Below are 21,302 nucleotides of genomic sequence, written 5' to 3'. Positions count from 1 at the left end.
GGCACTTTCCCTTCTGCCTGCACAGTGCTTGCAAAGCTGCGGGGTCCACAGTGACCATTCGTGGACGGAAGTTTGTGCTTTCTAGATTCTCTCTGTTATTTAAAAAAAAATTATTTTCTTTTTTTCTTTTTAAAGTCCTTTCTCTCACTTTCAGCAATTTTGCTTTGGGATTCGAGGCTGTTTCTTTCCTCATAACGGGGACCTTGGGACGTGTTTGTGGTTTGCAAAGAGATCTTATGACAGCGCTGGGGATTCTAGGAACCTCTGGCTTCTATTTTTTTCCTTGGAAGTCAACCCAGTTGGAGGTTTTCAAGTCACCATTGAGAGCAGACATGGCTGGGAGGAACTGGCTTTTCATCGAGTCATTCTCCATTTCATCAAGCGGCTATGGGGAATTCCCCATCTTCTGACCTCATCCCATCCCCCAGGAAATGATAACAAGTCAACTGCCTTACTGGGTTATTAGGAATCTAAATTAGATGAGGATTACAAGGAATTTTGCGTACTACAATGTATAAACAACAAAGGTGGAGTCCAGTTTGTACTCTTGTGCAGAAACAGGGAGCCCATGCCCCTCAGCTGTTGCTGAACGTAGAATAAGAATAATAATACAGGCAGCCCTGTATCAGGAGGATTAAACACTTGATGTTTTTATTATGTTTTTAGATATGCCATAAACCACCCAGAATGGCTGGGGAAACCCAGCCAGATGGGCGAGGTATAAATACAACAACAACTATTATTTTTACCCCACCCATCTGACTGGGTCGCCCCAGCCACTCTGGGCAGCTTCAACTCCCTGACCATTGGCCAAGTGCCACCTCAGGGCTGCTAAAGGGGGCCCGCTTATGCCTTATCAAAAATGAAGAAATGTGTCACCAGACAAAGAGGATACTGATTTGCATAAAATTGCATATAGGTGCAAGTTTAGAAATTTAAATTGAGAAAGGTAGGTAAAAAGGTAAAGGACCCCTAGACTAAGGTTAACAGATTTTTTTCAATGAATCTGGGGACACTTTTCAACTTCAATGGATTTTCTATGGGGACTGATTTGTAAATCTGGGGACTGTCCCTGGGAAACGGGGATGTCTGGTAACCTTACCCTGGACGGTTAAGTCCAGTCAAAGGCGACTATGGGGTTGTGGCGCTCATCTCGCTTTCAGGCCGAGGGAGCCGGCATTTGTCCACAGACAGCATTCCGGTCATGTGGCCAGCAGGACTAAACTGCTTCTGGCACAACAGGACACCGTGACGGAAGCCAGAGCGCATGGAAACACCGTTTACCTTCCTGCCACGGTGGTACCTATTTATCTACTTGCACTGGTGTGCTTTTCAACTGCTGGTTGGCAGAAGCTGGAACAGAGCAACGGGAGCTCACTCTGTTGTGGGGATTCAAACCGCCAGCCTTCTGATCAGGAAGCCCAAGAGGCTCAGTGGTTTAGACCACAGTGCTACCTGCTCCCCTATTAAATTGAGAAGCATTACACCTTGCCCTAGTGGGGAAGACTGGGAGCAGGTGATCCATGTCCCTGCTCAATCTGCTGTGCAGGTGAGGACTCTGTTGATAGGCTACTTCATGGCCCCTGCTCCTCTTCCTTCTTAGGGCTCTTTCTCCTTCGAACAGACAGCCCTTCAAATAGAGGACGTCTTCAAATAGAAGCCTGTCCTCCATAGGCTGATAGGACTTGGAGCCCAACACCTTATGAGGGGCTACAGGCACACCACCCCTAATCTGGATGGAGCATCATTTGTTAGTCATGTATGGAAGCCCACTAGAGCCTTCATACACTTCCTGCTCCCTGTTTGGAACAAGCACTTAGCAGGTAACTAAGTATACCTGGCAGGTTGCAAACACTGTGGAGGCCTGGTGTTGGCACTGGACATGAGTAAGCCTAGCATCTGGGCCCTGGATGGCTTTCAAAGTCATCAAGTAGCTCAAACATTTTGCAGCTTGACCAGTATTCCTGTGCAACTGTATGTTGGGATAAAAACCAGGCATTTATTCAGAATGTCAAACAGAACTTCAAATAGCACTTTTTCTGTGTGGGTCTAGTAGACAAGTAGCCATGCCATGAGTGATACCTCCTTAGTATTTATGAGTCTGTGGTTGAGTGGCTGGGCTATAAAGTATATTCTGGTATGAGAGCCTTCCAGAGCTATAGAGTATGGTTTCAGACCCTAGAAGAACAGCATTGGGGTGCTCCTTTCTCTCATGGATGGACTGTGAGCTCCCCATTCCACCCATAAATCAAGAACCAGGCATGGACCTTTTCCCCAGAGAATTTTGCTTTCGGAAAGGTAAAGAGATGGGCATCAGTATCACCGTCAAAAAATCCTACCAGGCCCTCCGAGTAGTCCAGGGCAACCCGGATCCTACTTGGGTGATGGCATAAGGACAAATTCGTCCTAGGATTGTCAGTAATTGACTGGTACTGCCCATCAATACGCTGTACCCCCCAGTACCCTCCCTCTGGTGCAAGGCGAATTGCCCCATTTCTGTTTGCATCTTCCCTCACGATTCCCACACCCCACCAACTGCCCCCTTCCACCACTTCCACTTCCCAACAAAATTTCCCCGAGTTGATGCCCTGGTGGCTTAGGACGCTCGCCATCACGTCATATCTCAAGGGACCAGCAGACACATTTTGCTTCATGCCTCTCCATTTCACACTCTTCAGATCTTCTGATACGTAGAGCTGGGGATGAGCTGTGCTTGGATCCAGAGTCAGATTGGCTGTGAAGAAAAGAGCAGAGAGAGGGAAAGGAGTCATAACCCATTGCACGTTGGCTTGCTTTTATCAGCCATTTAAGAAATAATTATTATTATTATCAGCCCTCCGGTTAGAGGTCAACATGAACTTCCGTTTATCACTCCTAAGCTGCTGGTGGTGGGTGGGGGAGGGAACCCACTTTATTAACAGTCCTGGAAGCATGTAATAATCAGGTCATAATTCAGATTTTTATGAAAGTGATACTAGGTTCTCTAATATAAAATAAAAGTGGGACATGCAGCCATCTGTTTCAGTGTGCAGATGTCCTGCTCTGGGTTGCAATCAGCCAGTCAGTATTCTGTGTCCACTGAGCAAGCAGGGCCAGATTTACGTATAACCTAAACAAGCTATAGCTTAGGGCCCCACTCTCTTGGGGGCCCCAAAGAAAATTAAAGGAAAAAACAACTGGATGTACATTTCCAAAATATAAGATAAAAAAAACCTACATACAACAACAGTGTTTTGTGTTGTGTAGGCCCCATATTAGGTCCATAAATTACCATATAGCATATATTCAACACAAAAAACAGCGACAATTTGTTGCTGACAAAGGACAGCTGGACATATAAAGGGCCCCATCACCTTCAGTAGCTTAGAGCCTCATCAAACCTAAATCCGGCCCTGCTCAGGTCTCATTATTTTATTTTTTGTTCCCCTACTTGGAGTTCCCCCAAGCCCTCTTGTGCATGGATGGGTTTGTGACATTATGGTGTACATTTGGAGTATGTTATTGGCCTAAAGGATGGTTAAAGGCTATGGTTTATAGTGTAAGACAACAGTCATACAGAGAACATATAGTGGGATGGGGTGGGTGGGGCTTCAATAGTAAAACATTAAGCTTCAAATAACTTGATTTGTTCTCTCCTCACCCCCTAAGCTTTGAACTCCAGGAGGTCTGACTACTACTACCAATGTTAAGACTAGGGGCTTGTCCACACTGGAATGCTCCTGAATGGAGGAGGGTAGCTTTTTCAGGAAGTCTATTTCAGGTTCACTTAGTTTCTCATTTTCCTAATCATGTTCTGCAAAATCAGTCTGCAAATTTCTTAAAAATGAAACAAGACAAGTCACCGTGAAAATTCAAAAGTGAATTTCTCCTAATATACGTATAGTTTTGTGTGCAATTTTGCCTATTCAACACAACTTTGCAAAGCAATTCTCCCTAATATAACACATTTTCCTATTTGTTTGCTAATGTATGCATTTTTAGACACATAACTTTGCAGGAAAACTGCATTGCAAACTTCAGAGAAATGTAAATTTTGAAGGACGGCTGTATTTTGGTTTGCATATTGCTTTGGAAAGTTTGCCTTTGAATCCAAATAGAACTCAATTTCTCCTTTATCTCCAGTGGTGACCAAAACTTTGAACCTGCTTTTTAAAATAATTTTTATTCTGTCATCATGGGCAGCTGCCTCCTCTGCCCTAAATGTTATGAATCTCTCTATGCCTTCCCTGCTTCATCCCAATTTGGATTTTGCCCAGAATGCTCTCTCCAACCCAGAGGAATCCAAAAGAGGTAGAAAGAAGACCACTCCTACCTTACACATCTAGGGGATACTAGCCTAATTTCTAATGTTAAGTGGCAATTCAGGGCTGATCCACATTGCCATTTGCCCTGCTGCTTTCTCCCAGGAAAACCTGTGGTGTAGCACAAAATCAGAACTAATGGCAACCGGGTTTTCTTCAGGTTGCTGTTTGTTCTGATTTAGCACTAAAGAGTGGGGGGAGGCAGCAGGGCAGAGGCAGAACTGCTTGGATCCATGGGTCACACAGAAAACCACTTGTTTTCTAGGCAAAGGGCAAGTTGAAGTGTGAGTGAGCCCTCAGTCGCCGGAGGAAAACGCCTGTAAGAAAAAGCAGAGGGACAAGCCTTGTTTTACTATCAACTTTCAGACTCATGCTTCCATTGTTTGCAGACTTCTCTGGTAAGCCATGCTGAACACGGTGGGACTTTTTGAGTAACTATGCATGAAGTTGCATTGTCAGTGACTTCAGTAAGTCATGAGGCTACTTTGGGTTCAGTTTAACTTCCACATTTTATAGATTTTTTAAACCAACAACAAAGAGAAGCAAATATGTAGTTCCGGGCTGGGGGTTACCTGTTGTGCGCGTCTTATCCGAGCTGCAAGGGACACATCTTTTCAGGCAACTCCGGATCTGGTTGTGTGGAGGTTTGTTGGCAAAAATGTCCTGGGAAACTTAGAAAACAGTTCCACTTTAGAGAATTTCCATCTGTTTACAAAGTTCTCAATTTGTTCTCATTGAGAGAGTATTGTCGAAAACTCATTATTGGCAGAATCTGTATTTATTGTTTTTTCTTCTTCTCCTTAATCCATTATTATTTTATTCACATAATATACATTCTTTATAACAAACAACTCCAAAATGAACAGAGAACTCCAAAATAAAATCATATGTAACAAAACCGTAAGTCTCGTGTTTTCATTTACACTGATCTCCTCCCTGATACCTTTACTTGATATTTCTTGCTGTTTTCCTTATAGAATCTTTATAAAAAATTAAATTTCTTAAATCTTATACCAGTCTTTAGCAATTTCAATTAACCCCTTCACCACCCTCCCCCACAGCCCAGTCATTCCCTCCCCCCGTGTGCGATCTTCTTTACCTACTATTATTTTTGTTATTGTTGCGTTACTCACTTTATTTGTAATTCCATCCTCAATATATTATTATCCTATCTCCTTGCACCTTTTAAACTTTTGCATTGTATTTATTGTTGCTGCTTTGAGTTGTGGGGTAGAAGAGACAATCCCTCAACATTTAACAGTAAAAAAATTCAACACTAAGGGCTGTACCCAATGTTGGTTGAACTCAGAGTAGATATTTGAAATCAATGCACATGATTAGCTAAGTTCCATTAATTTCAATGGCTCTCCTCTGATTAGAACTCAGTTAGAGACAACCATAAATTTGATTGGCTTTCCTGCCTATGTGGGGATTAGGGACGAGTATGCTCTATTTCTATGCTATGGGACGAGTATGCTCTATGTCTATGCTATGGGACGCGGGTGGTGCTGTGGGTAAAAGCCTCAGCGCCTAGGGCTTGCCGATCGAAAGGTCAGCGGTTTGAATCCCCGCGGCAGGGTGCGCTCCCGCTGCTCGGTCCCAGCGCCTGCCAACCTAGCAGTTCGAAAGCACCCCCGGGTGCAAGTAGATAAATAGGGACCGCTTACTGGCGGGAAGGTAAACGGCGTTTCCGTGTGCTGCGCTGGCTCGCCAGATGCAGCTTTGTCACGCTGGCCACGTGACCTGGAAGTGTCTCCGGACAGCGCTGGCCCCTGGCCTCTTAAGTGAGATGGGCGCACAACCCCAGAGTCTGTCAAGACTGGCCCGTACGGGCAGGGGTACCTTTACCTTTACCTTTATGCTCTATTTCAGCTTTACTGGCATTCAAACATACTGTTGTATGTGGATGATAACAAAGGAATGAAGAAAGAAAGAAAAATCTGAATTTTGATTTAGTATGCATCTCCCTTGAAACAGACAATTACTTTTCAAGCATTCCCCTATAAAATATGCATTATAATAGTAAGGTAAAAGGTAAAGGACCCCTGGACAGTTAAGTCCAGTTAAAGGCGACTCTGGGGTTGTGGCGCTCATCTCACTTTCAGGCCAAGGGAGCCGGCGTTTGTCCACAGACAGCTTTCTGGGTCACGTGGCCAGCAGGACTAAACTGCTACTGGCGCAACGGGACACCATGATGGAAATCAGAGTGCATGGAAATGCTGTTTACCTTCCTGCCACAGCAGTACCTATTTATCTACTTGCACTGGCGTGCTTTCAAACTGCTAGGTTGGCAGGAGCTGGGACAGAGCAACGGGAGCTCACCCTATCACAGGGATTTGAACCTCTGACCTTCTGATCGGCAAGCCCAAGAGGCTCAGTGGTTTAGACCATAGCGCCACCCACGTCCTATATAACACACAGATGCACTGCATAATCCAATTTGAGCCACATAATTGCACCGGGGGGAAATGGATGTGGAACCTTCTGCATTGCTTCAGAAGTTGATGGGTTAGGAAACTGGCAGCACCATGGGTGGGTGGTGAGGAAATTGACAACCCCAGAACACTTTAGGTATCTGGGCAATGGGATAAATATTATTTTGCTCCAAAACAAAACTTCATTTTATTAATATTTGGGAAAAGCAAGGGAGAGCTGCTTGGTTCCAATTCGCATATATATCACAATTGTGTATTCATTGCATGACACCCCCCCAAAAAAAATCCCACCCCTCACATAAACCTGAAAGCCTTACGTGGAATCTTCTTACTTGGAAGACTAAGGAAAACAAGAACAAGGATCAGAGCAACATTCCCTGCCAGAGCAATGCTGAAAGCGACTTTCCACCAGACATTCGAGGAAGAACCTGTAACATTGAAGGTAGAGACGAAGTCCAGCGTTAGTTTCCCTCTGCCTTGCATGACAAGTGGGGTGGAGAAGGGTATTTGTCATCTGTGAAGTTGGGAGGGAGGCAATTTTCTGCTGCTTTTGGAGGGTGGGAATATAACACTGCCCCCTTGCATTTAAAACATTTATTTTATTTTATTTTTTAAATGAGGTTCCAATGAAGAAGAGAAGAGAAGAGTTTGGATTTGATATCCCGCTTTATCACTACCCTAAGGAGTCTCAAAGCGGCTAACATTCTCCTTTCCCTTCCTCCCCCACAACAAACACTCTGTGAGGTGAGTAGGGCTGAGAGACTTCAGAGAAGTGTGACTGGCCCAAGGTCACCCAGCAGCTGCATGTGGAGGAGCGGAGACACGAACCCGGTTCCCCAGATTACGAGTCTACCGCTCTTAACCACTACACCACACTGGCTCTCGCACCACACTGGCTCTCAACACCACACTGGCAATGAAACATCAGGAACAACTTTCTGGCAGTAAGAGCTGTTCAACAGTGGAACGGACTCCCTCTGAAGGTTGTGGAATCTCCTTCAATGGAGGCTTTTAAGCAGAGGTTGGATAGCCATCTGTCATGGATGCTTTAGCTGAGAGTCTTGCATTGCAGGGAGGAAGTCTAGAGGAACCTCGGGGTCACTTCCAGCTCCACAATTCTACGAAATGTTTAAATTTTGATTTTGCAAAGCACCCAGATCGCTACGCTGCTGGATGGGCTATTTATACATTTAACAAACAAGCGTATCAAGCAAGCAGATGTTGACCCTGACATGCTCTTTGTCACCCCTGTGGTCCGATGGGAGGAAGTGCTCCATAATCAGGAAGAAGAAAAAGATGGAAAGCAGTAGTTTTGACACCCGCCCACAGCTTCCCCCAACAAGGGTATTTGCCTGAAGACATAAGGAAATTAAGCTGTGTGCTATTGTGTATTTTAAAAGCATGTGAAGTGTAAACTAGACATTTTCCCCACTCTTCAGTTGCTACACTATTAGGAACCAACTACTCAAGAACTCCTACTTTGAAGAGTTGTGCAAGCTGGCACAAGTTACCTTATTTTTTGCCCTATAAGACTCACTGTTTCCATCCTAAAAAGTAAGGGAAAATGTGTGTGCGTCTTATGGAGTGAATGCAGGCTGCGCAGATATCCCAGAAGCCAGAACAGCAAGAGGGATTGCTGCTTTCGCTGCACAGCGATCCCTCTTGCTGTTCTGGCTTCTGGGATTCAGAATATTTTTTTTCTTGTTTTCCTCTTCCAAAAACTAGGTGCGTCTTATGGTCTAGTGCGTCTTATAGAGCGAAAAATACGGTACTTGGGGGATAGATTTGAGACCCTTGTTGGAAACAATGAAGCAATCATTTCATTCGGTGGGACTGAGCCATGAATCATTTGAGGTGGAAATGGCAATTTCCAAATGAGCAGGTGGCAAGTATATCTCAGAAAGACACCTCTCACACAAGTGGCAGCAAAGGTTGATCTACTTCAGGGATAGCCAATGAAATGCCATCCAGATACTGTTGGACTACAATGCCCATCATCCCTGACTACTGATGATGCTGGCTGGGGCTCGTGGGAATTTGTAGTCCAGCAACAACTGATGGACAGCTCCAATTTCTTTTTAAATTGTCCCCAAAGACGCAGAAACCTGACCAAAGCCAACATTCTATTGTCCACAGAAACCCTATTTGCATGCAGACTGGTTGCCCTTTTTTAAAAAACAAAAATAAAGGAAGAATAAGTTAAAGAAGTAATGATTAAATGGTCAAAGGACTTTGGTTATACCATTCAGATGAACGCGTGGGAAAATTATGGACTAAAGACCTCAAGTTTAAAGGGGGGGGAACTGGATGTACATTTCCAACATATAAGATAAAAAAAAAAGAAAATAAAACCTACATACAGCAACAGTGTTTTGGGTTGTCTAAAAAGTAAAGGTAAAGGACCCCTGACAGTTAAGTCCAGTTGCAGACGACTCTGGGGTTGCGGCGTATAGCATATATTCAACACAACAAACAGCGACAATTTGTTGTTGACAAAGGACAGCTGGACATATAAAGGGCCCCATTACCTTCAGTAGCTTAGGGCCTCATCAAACCTAAATCTGGCCCTGCGACACCACCTCATTGGAAGAACGGTGTGCTCTAAATGCAACAAACCAACAAATAAATCCCATTGAAACCAAGAGAACTAGTTAGTCACAGTTAAAGCCCTGTTGTAAATACCATTTTTTTTGCTAGATGAGATGAAGACACACTTAAAACGTTGCCACACACACATATCAAATGCAAAGCACATTCCACATTTTAACATTTAAGAGGTGTGTGTGTGAATCCACTGGAAGAAGTTCATAACAACACTTCCTAAATCTTGTTTACAGGTGATGGTTAAGTTACTGCAACCGCTGCCCTGCTTTTTTGCTTTATTTGTAAAGGTAAACTGAGAGATTTTTTTTCAAACAATACCTTTGGTGCACTTGGGAAGTGGTGCGGAGCGCTGTTGCTGGCTTTTCAGATCTATTTGCATATATCCATCTTCATCTTCCATCTTTCCGAGCCCTTGTTAGCTGCCGGCGCAACACTCTTTAAATAAGGAATTGGCAGTTCCTCAAGGTTCAGAAAACAGCTGGCCTGTGCAATTATGGAAAGTTACACAACCAGGCTTGCGGTTTGCCAGTTTCATTCAGCTGGAGTCTGACAAGTTTATTTCTTAGTTAAAACTTCCTGTGGGCATCGGACGTCTCTGGGCCCAAATCTGGCCTGCAGGTTCCATTTGCTTCTCCTTCCTGATCTGCTCTGGCGGAGCAGGAATCGAGGTGTGCATCACAGCAGTTGGGGAAGAAGTCAGATGACTGGATTGGGAAAGGATCTGGAGGGAGGGAGAAGCTGTGGTACCTGTACTTCCTGCTCAATCAGCTACTGATACAGAACACATGTCCAAGTTGTGAACATGCAACACGGCACTGTTGGTGACAGAACGGTCCTTGATCATGTCAGCTGCTGTACTTCCCTTTGGATATCCCTCTTTTGCAGTGACTCAAGCAGCTGCAGCTACAGACTTCAGATCCTTTACCCATACAGATTATGGGCTTATCCACACTTACCTTGCCTCCAGTTTTTCCAGGCATGGTCCATGCTTCAAAGACCTGTGTCCAAGCACCCTTCCTGCCCCCCGCCCGCCCACCAGAGCTTTTCACATAAAAACCGGCTTTCTATAACTCAATTGGAATAAATGTCAATTCATACAGAAAGAAGAGACAGTGGAAGAAGACTGGAATGTAGATGCTATTACTATCCTAGCTGATGTGATGTATGGAAGTGAGAGCTGGACCATAAAGAAGGCTGATCGCTGAAGAATTGATGCTTTTGAATTATGGTGCTGGAGGAGACTCTTGAGAGTCCCATGGACTGCAAGAAGATCAAACCTCTCCATTCTGAAGGAAATCAGCCCTGAGTGCTCACTGGAAGGACAGATCCTGAAGCTGAGGCTCCAATACTTTGGCCACCTCATGAGAAGAGAAGACTCCCTGGAAAAGACCCTGATGTTGGGAAAGATGGAGGGCACAAGGAGAAGGGGACGACAGAGGATGAGATGGTTGGACAGTATTCTCAAAGCTACCAGTGTGAGTTTGACCAAACTGCGGGAGGCAGTGGAAGACAGGAGTGCCTGGCGTGCTCTGGTCCATGGGGTCACGAAGAGTCGGATACGACTAAACAACTAAACAACAACAACAGAGTTGGAAGAGATCCCGAGGTTCATCTAGTCCAACCCCCTGCAATGCAGGATTGTCAGCTAAAGCATCCATGACAGATGGCCATCCAGTCTCTGCTCATAAACCTCCAAAGAGGTTTGCACCCTCCTAGACCGTTTTTGCCTGGCTCAAATGTATACTTGAACTACAATAATATTTCTTGCTCCACCCACTTTTACCCCTAGCCCCACCCACCTGTCAGGAACGAGCCAGCTCCAAGTGGAACTTTACAGCCAGCTGCAGAATACGGGAAGGAACAGAGAGGTTTAGATTTGAGGCAGGCTGAGCAGAGGCCAGAGCTGCCGACATCAACTCCCTCTGACCTTGTACGCCAGTTTCCGAGGAAACAGCTGAGAGCAGGCTGGAAGACAGGATCATGGCAATGAAAATAATAAATAGAGTTGGGGTGATAACACAACCCTGTATGCACCTGATCCCACTGTGAATGGTTCACTTTGAGAGCCATTGTTATCTGCGATTGTTGCTGTCATATTACCATGGAGGAGCTGAAAGATGTTCACAAATTTATCTGGGCAGCCAATTTTCAGAAGGACAGATGGGGCGAATTTTGTGGCATGGAATTCCATTATGCATTCTAGGCATCTTGGAGGAATCTGGCACTGGGAAACTTACCTGCATAGTGAATGCTCAGAGCACTTCTGCATGAGTGAGCAGGCCACTTCTGAACCAGCCAAGCAGGTAACAAGGGTGTGGTTGAGTTGGGTGGCTGCCTGCCTAACTGCGATTTCCTGGCAGTGCAAATGGAGGTGTGAGTAGCTTAATACCAGGATCGTGAATTTTCACGGTCTGGTTGGTCGATTCATCCTTTAAACATTGCAAGATTGTAGCAGCTTTCTTTATGTGTGTAGGGCAACTATGGAACGGTACGGGAGCAGGAGGTAGTAAAATGAACAGGAAAGGCTTCCACTGTCCTCATCCGAGATATTTACATGTAGGAGTCACTATTGTAATTGAGTATCGAGGGATAATGTGAAGCTTCCTTTCTAGAAACTCAGTACAGTCATACCTCAGGTTATAGACGCTTCAGGTTGCATTTTTTCGGGTTACGGACCTGCCGAATTACTGGGTTACTTCCGGATTTTGACGGTCGTGCATGTGCAGAAGCACTAAATTGTGCTTTGCGCATGCTCAGAAGCATTGAATCGCAACCTGCGCATGTACAGACGCACCGCTGTGGGTTGCGAATGCTGCGGGTTGTGAACGTGCATCCCACATGGATTACATTTGCAACCTGAGCGTCCACTGTATGCTATTTTCCTGATTATGAAGCTAGTGCTTCAGTCCTGTTCTCTTTCACACTGCAGCAGCTGGTGCATTATGGAACTGTGGCTTTTGGACTGATATGCCACCCTTAATTTCATTCACACCAGTGGTTATGGTGTGGCACAACAAGAAATTTAATGGACAATGTCACTACCCCCCCCCTGCTTTCCACGCATGTGGGCTTCTGTTCCCCCAGGATTCACCCTTGGAAATTGGCAGGAAAAAAACCTGCATGTCAATAGTGAAGGTAAAGGTAAAGGGACCCCTGACCATTAGGTCCATTTGTGGCCGACTCTGGGGTTGCGGTGCTCATCTCACTTTACTGGCCGAGGGAGCCGGCATACAGCTTCCGGGTCATGTGGCCAGCATGACTAAGCCGCACGGCAGCACCAGAGCAGCGCACGGAAACGCCGTTTACCTTCCCGCTGGAGCTGGAGTATTTATCTACTTGCAGTTTGACGTGCTTTCGAACTGCTAGGTTGGCAGGAGCAGGGACCGAGCAATGGGAGCTCACTCCATTGCGGGGATTCAAACCGCTGACCTTCTGATCGGCAAGCTCTAGGCTCTGTGGTTTAACCCACAGCGCCACCCGTGTCCCTGCATGTCAATATACCACCCCTAATTTTATCACTTTATTTAATGGGGTGTTGCAAACACACACCCCCCAAAACAATGAGTGCTGAACTTCCAATTCATTCCACAAGTGGCTTTTATGTCATGTGACGCTAACGCTATGGAGGATGGATGGTGGCTAATGGATCGAGGTTGAATCCTGACAAGACAGAAGTACTGTTCTTGGGGGACAGGGGGCGGGCTAGTGTGGAGGACTCCCTGATCCTGAATGGGGTAACTGCGCCCCTGAAGGACCAGGTGCGAAGCCTGGGAGGGCGCTACCTTTGAAGGTGACTTGGAAACTACAACTAATCCAGAATGCGGCAGCTAGACTGGTAACTGGGAGCGGCCGCCGAGACCACATAACACCGGTCTTGAAAGACCTACACTGGCTCCCAATATGTTTTCAAGCACAATTCAAAGTGTTGGTGTTGACCTTGAAAGCCCTAAACAGCCTCGGCCCAGTATACCTGAAGGAGCGTCTCCACCTCCATCGTTCTGCCCGGACACTGAGGTCCAGCACCGAGGGCCTTCTGGCGGTTCCCTCACTGTGAGAAGCCAAGTTACAGGGAACCAAGCAGGGGGCCTTCTTGGTAGTGGCACCCGCCCTGTGGAACACCCTCCCACGAGATGTCAAAGAGAGCAACAACTACCAGACTTTCAGAAGACATCTGAAGGCAGCCCTGTTCAGGGAAGCTTTTAATGTTTGATGCATTATAGTATTTTAATATTTGTTGGAAGCCACCCAGTGTGGCTGGGGGTATAAATAAATTATTTATTATTATTATTATTATTATTATTATTATTATTATTATTATTAAGGCCATTCTTTATTTCTGTAATCCACCCACCAAGGAAACCTATGTGTTTTTCCTAAAGAAGTAGGCAGATGTGGATAATAGCTGGATTTTATATTTTGGAAAATGGGAGCCCGGCCATTGTGTGTTTCATCTTACCAACAGTCCATGGTGCAACAGGAAAACCCCACAGAATCTCATTTGAATGTCTGCCTCGACTCCCACACAAGACTCCGTAACATCAGCCAATACCAAGGCTTTCTTCCTCCCCCCCCCCTTTATTTGGATACAATAAATTCATAGACTGCAAACACAAATTGTTTCAGAGAGGTGTGCCTATTAAAAACAAGACGGTGTTGCAAACAACAGAGATAAAAATCACAAATCTTACAAAGAGTTCTTGGGCAAATTAAAAACTTGCATGCTGTTTTGTGGCATTTGCGTTTGCCTGGTAAAGGAATTACCGTCATGTCAGTTTAGGGATATGAAGGACGTTCCTGTATGATAGCTCTCCAGGCCATATACTCCAGGCTTTGTACACACTAAATCATGGGTAGGCAAACTAAGGCCCGGGGGCCGGATCCGGCCCAATCGCCTTCTAAATCTGGCCTGTGAACGGTCCAGGAATCAGCGTGTTTTTACATGAGTAGAATGTGTTCTCTTATTCAAAATGCATCTCTGGGTTATTTGTGGGGCCTGCCTGGTGTTTTTACATGTGTAGAATGTGTGCTTTTACTTAAAATGCATCTCTGGGGCATAGGAATTCGTACATTATTCTTCTTTTCAAAATATAGTCTGCCCCACCCCCCAAGATCTGAGGGACAGTGGACTGACCCCCTGCTGAAAAAGTTTGCTGACCCCTGTAACTAAACCTTTAAAGCACATTTGAAGCACATCAAAGAATTCCAGGCACAGTAGGTCACCCCTCACAGATACAATTCCTTGCATGACGTTAAGAGACGAGAGTGCCCATAATTCTTTGAAGGCAATGCGTTCTGAATGTGATTTAAAGGTATAGTGTCCACAGAGCCAGAGAGCGATTTGAGGCCCTTGAACAGTAGGGTCAAGAGACTCTGATAGCATCAAGACAGTGGTTCATAAACTCTCCCCCCATCCCCCATGGACAGTAAGAGCAGTTCGGCAGTGGGACAAACTTCCTTGAAAAGTGGTGGACTCTCCTTCATTGGAGGTTTGTAAACCTTGGGGTCATTTCCAACTTTACAGTTCTATCATTCTGTGACACCTTGAAAAGTGCTGAGGGTCTTGGCCAGCCACTTTTTCTGCCTGTTGTGGCAATTGCAAGTCCATAGAATTCAAATCGCAATACAACACAGCATAAACAGCCCTCCCTCCCAAAAGTGCGTCCCATCCCATGACACCCCACCCCTGTTCTGCCCCACCCTGCCACCATTACACCCCCGTTCTGCCCTCTTCCGGGTCCAAAAGGACTCACATGTCGGCAACCATGCATCAGTTGGACGTGCCCAAAATAGTCACCGCCTGTACAGTATAAGAAACAAAAGAAGCTATAATCAACAGGACTATTTGATGTGGTGGATATTCCACCAGCCGTCTTCAACCACAAATCCAGATAAATGCTATGGACCACCTGAATGAAGATCATGGACCACAGCTTGGTAACTCTTGATTAAGATGCTCCTTTCTCTCATGGATGGACTGTGAGCTCCCCATTCCATCCCTCAATCAAGAACCAGGCATGGACCTTTTCCCCAGAGAATTTTGCTTTCGGAAATGTAAAGAGATGGGCATCAGTATCACCGTCAAAAAATGCTACCACGCCCTCCGAGTAGTCCAGGGAAACACGGATCCTACTCGGGGCATGGCACAAGGACAAATTTGTCCTAGGATTGGCAGTAATTGACTGGTACTGCCCATCAATACGCTGTACCCCCCAGTACCCCCCCTCTGGTGCAAGGAAAATTTTCCCATTTCTGTTTGCAGACTCCCTCACGATTCCCACACCCCACCAATTGCCCCCTTCCACCACTTCTACTTCCCAGCAAAATTTCCCCGAGTTGATGCCCTGCTGGCTTAGGACGCTGTCCAACAAGTCATATCTCAGAGAACTACTGTTCACACTTTGTTTCATGTATCTCCATTTCACACTCTTCAGATCTTCTGATATGTAGAGCTGGGGATGAGCTGTGCTTGGATCCAGAGTCAGATTGGCTGTGAAGAGGAAAAAGAGATCTCAACTTTTGGGGAAGGTTCTCAGGCAGGGTGGAAGGAGAAAGAACTTGCCCAGGTGAAGACCACCTGGTGGAAACCCTCACACATATGGTTCTTAATTTAAACTATATGCTGATCTCCGCCAGCAATTTCTAGATCAACTCTGCATCCCCAAATGGAAAACAGAGTTGGAGGTCATACATTTTCTATTACTGGGGAATGATCAGGACCTCACCAAGTTAGTGGCTAAATATCTCTACAGTGGTACATCGGCTTACATACGCTTCAGGTTACAGACTCCACTAACCCAGAAATAGTACCTCAGGTTAAGAACTTTGCTTCAGGATGAGAACAGAAATCGTGCTCCAGCGGCACGGCAGCAGCAGGAGGCCCCATTATCTTCAGGTTAAGAACAGTTTCAGGTTAAGAACGGACCTCCGGAACGAATTAAGTACGTAACCAGAGGTACCACTGTATTTGGTTTTTTGTTGTCGAAATACACTGCAGACGTCTGATCTCCCTGGAGACCTAGAGATATGACGATAGACTGCTCTGCCTCCTTTCTTTTAGCAAATGTTTTGTGCCACTGGGGAAGTGGTAATTCTGTATTGATTTATTTTGGATGTTTGGATGTGATGCCAATAAAGGTTTGATGATGATGATGTTATTCAGTCCCTATAACCAAAGATCAAAAAGGAGGTTCTTTAATTTGCCCCAGTGGGTAAAAAGATGGTGACCAGGCAAGAGAAAATATGTTTGGAAAGACCATTTTTAATAAGCAGAAGATCAACTAATGCATATCAGAACTCCTCCAGACCTCCTTTTCTATTGCATGTTCATGATTAGTTGTTCTCATTGTAGTATTGGCTATGCAATTTTGCTTTCAATGTTTGACTTACAAAAGTTTTGTTGCTGAATCCCCCTGGAAAAACAAACAAAGCCACCAATCTCAGCTGGGGCAGAGGCAAACTAGGATTAAAGACTATTGCTTGACTGCTTAAAGATACAGCCACATATTACAGTGGTATCTTGAGTTACAAATGCTTCAGGTTACAAACGGTTCAGGTTACAAACTCTGCTAACCCGGAAGTAGTTGTTCCGGGTTGCGAACTTTGCCCCAGGATGAGAACGGAAATCACACCTCCGGTTAAGAACAGTTTTGGGTTAAGAACGGACCTCTGGAACAAATTAAGCTCGTAACCTGAGGTACCACTGTATTGATACATCAGGGTCTGTAAATTACCCAACTTTAAAAAGCTAGGACTCAAAAACTTCTGCCTCTGCTTCCCTGCCATCCCCTCTCAACTCTCCTGCACTTTGAGGTCTGAATAAAAACTCTCACTATTGGTTTCGCCCACCCATCTTGAATCTTAAATTGCTGCATGAGTGTCAAGAAGTCATTGTGGTATTAAGTGAAAGTTTTCATTATGACTGGAGCCATTAGCAGAGGGGTAGGGAACATCAGGCCCAGAGATCAAATGCGGCCCTCCAGGACTCTCTATGTGGCCCTATAAACTCCGCCAGGCCACACCCCTCACTTGTCCCACATCACAACCTGAATGTTTGCCTGTCTGGAATATTTCCTTGAACTCTGATTATGCCCCTTGCTTCTCTGGTTGGAGGATAGTTGTGTGTCTGTGTCTGTGTGAGAGTGAGAGTGAGTGTCCGGGCTGGCATGATTTATTTTTGATAAACCCATGCTGGGTCTTAGTAATCACAGCATCCTTTTCTAAATGCTCACAGACTGACCGTTGAATTATCTGTTCTAGGACCTTTCCTGGTATCAGTGTCAAGCTCACCATTCGGTAGAAGAAGAAGAGTTTGGATTTGATATCCTGCCTTTCACTCCCCTTCAGGAGTCTCAAAGCGGCTAACGTTCTCCTTTCCCTTCCTCCCCCACAACAAACACTCTGTGAGGTGAGTGGGGCTGAGAGACTTCACAGAAGTGTGACTGGCCCAAGGTCACCCAGCAGCTGCATGTGGAGGAGCGGAGATGCGAACCCGGTTCACCAGATTACGAGACTACCACTCTTAACCACTACACCACACTGGCTCTCAGTTACCTGGGTCTTCCTTTCCCCCCCTTTTGAAGATGGGGACAACATTTGCCCACCTCCAGTCTGTAGGGACCTCACCTGTTCTCCAAGAATTCTCAAAGATAATAGACAAAGGCTCTGAAATTACATCTGCAAGCTCCTTTAGTATCCTTGGGTGCAGCTCATCAGGCCCTGGAGATTTGAATTCATTTAAAGTAGCTAGGTGTTCCCTTACTACCTCTTTTCCTATCTTGGGCTACAGCTCCCTCCTTACATCATTTATTCTGTTATCACTAGGTTGGTTATCACTTTCCTTTTGGGTGAAGACAGAGGCAAAGTAGGCGTTAAGTAGTTCTGCCTTTTCTCTGTCAACCAATAGCATTTCTCTGTGTTCCCCACACAGAGGACCTACCACTTGCTTGTTCTTCCTCTTACTTCAGACATAGCTGAAGAAACCTTTTTCATTACAGTGGTACCTCGGGTTAAGAACTTAATTCGTTCTGGAGGTCTGTTCTTAACCTGAAACTGTTCTTAACCTGAAGCACCACTTTAGCTAATGGGGCCACCCGCTGCTGCTGCACCGCTGCTGCACGATTTTTGTTCTCATCCTGAAGCAGAGTTCTTAACTTGAGGTAATATTTCTGGGCTAGAGGAATCTGTAACCTGAAGCATATGTAACCTGAAGCGTATGTAACCCGAGGTACCACTGTATTTTTAACCACTCTTGCAAGCCTGAGTTCATTCTGAGCTTTAGCCAGCCTGACTTTCCCTCTGCAACTGTTGGCTACTTGTGTATACTCCTCCTTTGTGATTTCCCCTTTTTTCATTTCTCATACATGTCCTTCTTAACTCCCAACTCATCTGTAAGCTCCTTATGCAGCCACACCAGTTTCCTTAGATGCCTCCCACATTTCTTTCTTGTTGGTATTGTCTGCATTTGGGCCTTCACTGTTTCTCCTTTTAGAAACTCCCATCTTCTCATTGAGTATTTCTGACCACGGGATCACACCCAGTAGCTCCTTCAGCTTTCAGAAATTGGCCTTCTTAAAGTCCAGAGTGTGAGTCTGACTACACTCAATTTTCCCTTGCCTCTGTATCCTGAAACCCAGGAGAACATCATCACTTCCTCCCATGTTTCCAAGTACTTCCACTTCATCTATCAGTTCCTCCCTATTGGTGAGGACCAGGTCCAAAATAGATGATCCCCTTGCTGGTTCTTCCACCTTCTGGGAAATGAAATTGTCAATGATGCAATGGAGGAATTTGTCAGACCTTACACTTTGAGTCCCAACAGATATTGGGGAAGTTGAAGTCCCTCATGACTACTATTTCTCTCCTTTTTGAATGTTTGGTAATCTCCTCTAACAAGGCATCATCTGAGTCTTCAGTCTGGCTTGGCAGTCTTTAGCAGACACCCACAGTAAGATCACTTTCGTTTCTCTCTCCTACAATTTTACCCATATACTCTCAATCTGCTTTTCATGCTCCAGTTCATAGATTTCTCCACAAGTGTGCATGCACATCCTTTATGTACAATACTCCTCCTCCTCCCTTCCTGTTTGGCCTATTCCTTTTGAACAGGCTGAGGTTCAAAGAAGAACCAGAGAACTAAAAAACACCTGGTGGATAAGAAAAAGCTCAAGAGATCCAGCACTTAGCCAACACTCATGATGCACAGAGTTTCTTTAAAGCCACAAAGACCATCTATGGGCCAATAAATCATGGCATATGCCCTCTACGCTCAGCAGACGGTATCACACTTCTAAAAGATAAAGAAGCTATTGCACTGTGCTGGAAAGAACATTACCAACATCTCCTTAACCGCAACTTCCCCATAGCTGCTGAGGGCCTCTCACAAATTCCGCAAAAACAAATTAGAGATGAGCTTGCAGTATCTCCAAATCTGGGAGAGTTGTGTACATCTATTAACCAAATGAAAAACAACAAAGCCAGTGGACCTGATGGGATACCTGCCGAAATCTTCAAAGTGGGAGGAATTGAACTTACAGAACAACTTCTCAAGCTCATTGAAAAAATATGGGAAAGAGAAGAAATCCCAGCAGACTTTAGAGATGCCAAAATTATCAATCACTTTAAAAAAAGGTGACAGAACTAATTGTGGAAACTACCAAGGCATCTCTCTATTAGCTGCGGCTGGCAAAATTCTTGCAAGGATCTTAGCAAACCGTCTCATAACAATATCCAAGGTGACCCTTCCTTAATCCCAAAATGGTTCTTGGCCTTCTAGGGAGACAGTGGACATGATTTTCACCGCTCAACAGCTTCAAGAAAAATGCAGAGAGCAAAACCAACCCCTGTATATGGAGTTTATTGACCTGACTAAGGCTTTCAACACTGTAAATAGTAATGCCCCGTGGTCTGTCCTTCTGAAAATTGGCTGCCCAGATAAATTTGTAAACATAATTCTGCTCCAATATGACAGCAACAATCGCAGACAACAATGGCCTTTTTTTTTTAAAGGGCTCTGCTGTTTAATCCACACAGTTATAGGAGCATCAACTGCAGCTACAGTAAGCCTGCCTGTCATATTGCATGATGCGGTCCAAGCCACAAAAGCCAAATTATGCTATCAGACCAGACTGACATTCAAACACATCCTCCTATGTCTGCAGAAGAATGGGACCATAGTGGCTTGGGGTGTGCACAGGTATTGTCCACAGAGCTAAACCGGCGTGGAACTGATACCGTCCTATATCTGCATTTGATGAGTGGGAGAGAACTGAGAGTGGGCACTACACTCAGAAGCTGGTTACCATAGCAGTGAACAGCGCCATCAAATATTGCATTGAAAGCTGGCTGTCAACAGAAAGGAACAAGAGATGTCCTAGCAATGCGCTCACTGTGGGTGGAGGGAATTTCTAAGACACTACCAATTCAAATGAACATTTTATCCATTCCCGGCCCTTAGCTGGGTCACTTCTGCACCTGGAGTTGAGTTCTGTATCTGGTGCCAAAGTGGTTAGATATAATGGATGCATCTGAAGTACCAAAAGGTCAGGGGGTTACCTGTCACGTGGCTGTTAGCTGATCTGCAAGGGATGCATTTTTGCCGGCAACTCTGGATCTCATGTGGATTCGTTTTCTCAGCAGGAACCTTGGAAGCTTCTTAAAAATAAAAAAACTCAACGTCAGAGCAAGGCTGTGGTCCATTGCAGTCATGCAGAGAGCTCTTCTTATGCATAGGTGTCTATGCATAGAATGTCAGTCTATTATACAAAATATATCTTCATATCTAAGGTGGTGCCCACAACAGAACTCTGAAGCACATTCAAAGCATGCACACCGAAAAAGGAACCCTGGGAGCTGTATAGTTTACCACCCGCAGAGATACAATTTCCAAGCACCCTCAACAGACTACAATTCCCAGGATTCCTTGTGGTGGAGGGCTGTGCTTTGAATGTATAGTGCTGTGAATGCA

General features: G+C 45.2%; 1 protein-coding gene across 1 annotated transcript; it reads right to left on the bottom strand.

Moving 5' to 3' along the window:
• Nucleotides 1–744: 744 nt before the first annotated feature.
• Nucleotides 745–10,285, bottom strand: LOC128408678 (zinc-binding protein A33-like). The gene is made up of 4 exons (XM_053378672.1): nucleotides 9,659–10,285; nucleotides 7,054–7,164; nucleotides 4,874–4,972; nucleotides 745–2,734 (listed from the first exon to the last, which is right to left on the bottom strand). The coding sequence occupies exons 1-4, from the start codon at nucleotides 9,738–9,740 to the stop codon at nucleotides 2,211–2,213; spliced, it is 816 nt and encodes a 271-aa protein (XP_053234647.1). The 5' UTR covers nucleotides 9,741–10,285; the 3' UTR covers nucleotides 745–2,210.
• Between the last annotated feature and the right edge of the window lie 11,017 nt (nucleotides 10,286–21,302).

The sequence above is a fragment of the Podarcis raffonei genome, chromosome 2 (genome assembly GCF_027172205.1).
Source record: "Podarcis raffonei isolate rPodRaf1 chromosome 2, rPodRaf1.pri, whole genome shotgun sequence".
NCBI lineage: Eukaryota > Metazoa > Chordata > Lepidosauria > Squamata > Lacertidae > Podarcis > Podarcis raffonei.
This window is presented reverse-complemented; position numbering and strand designations above follow the sequence as displayed.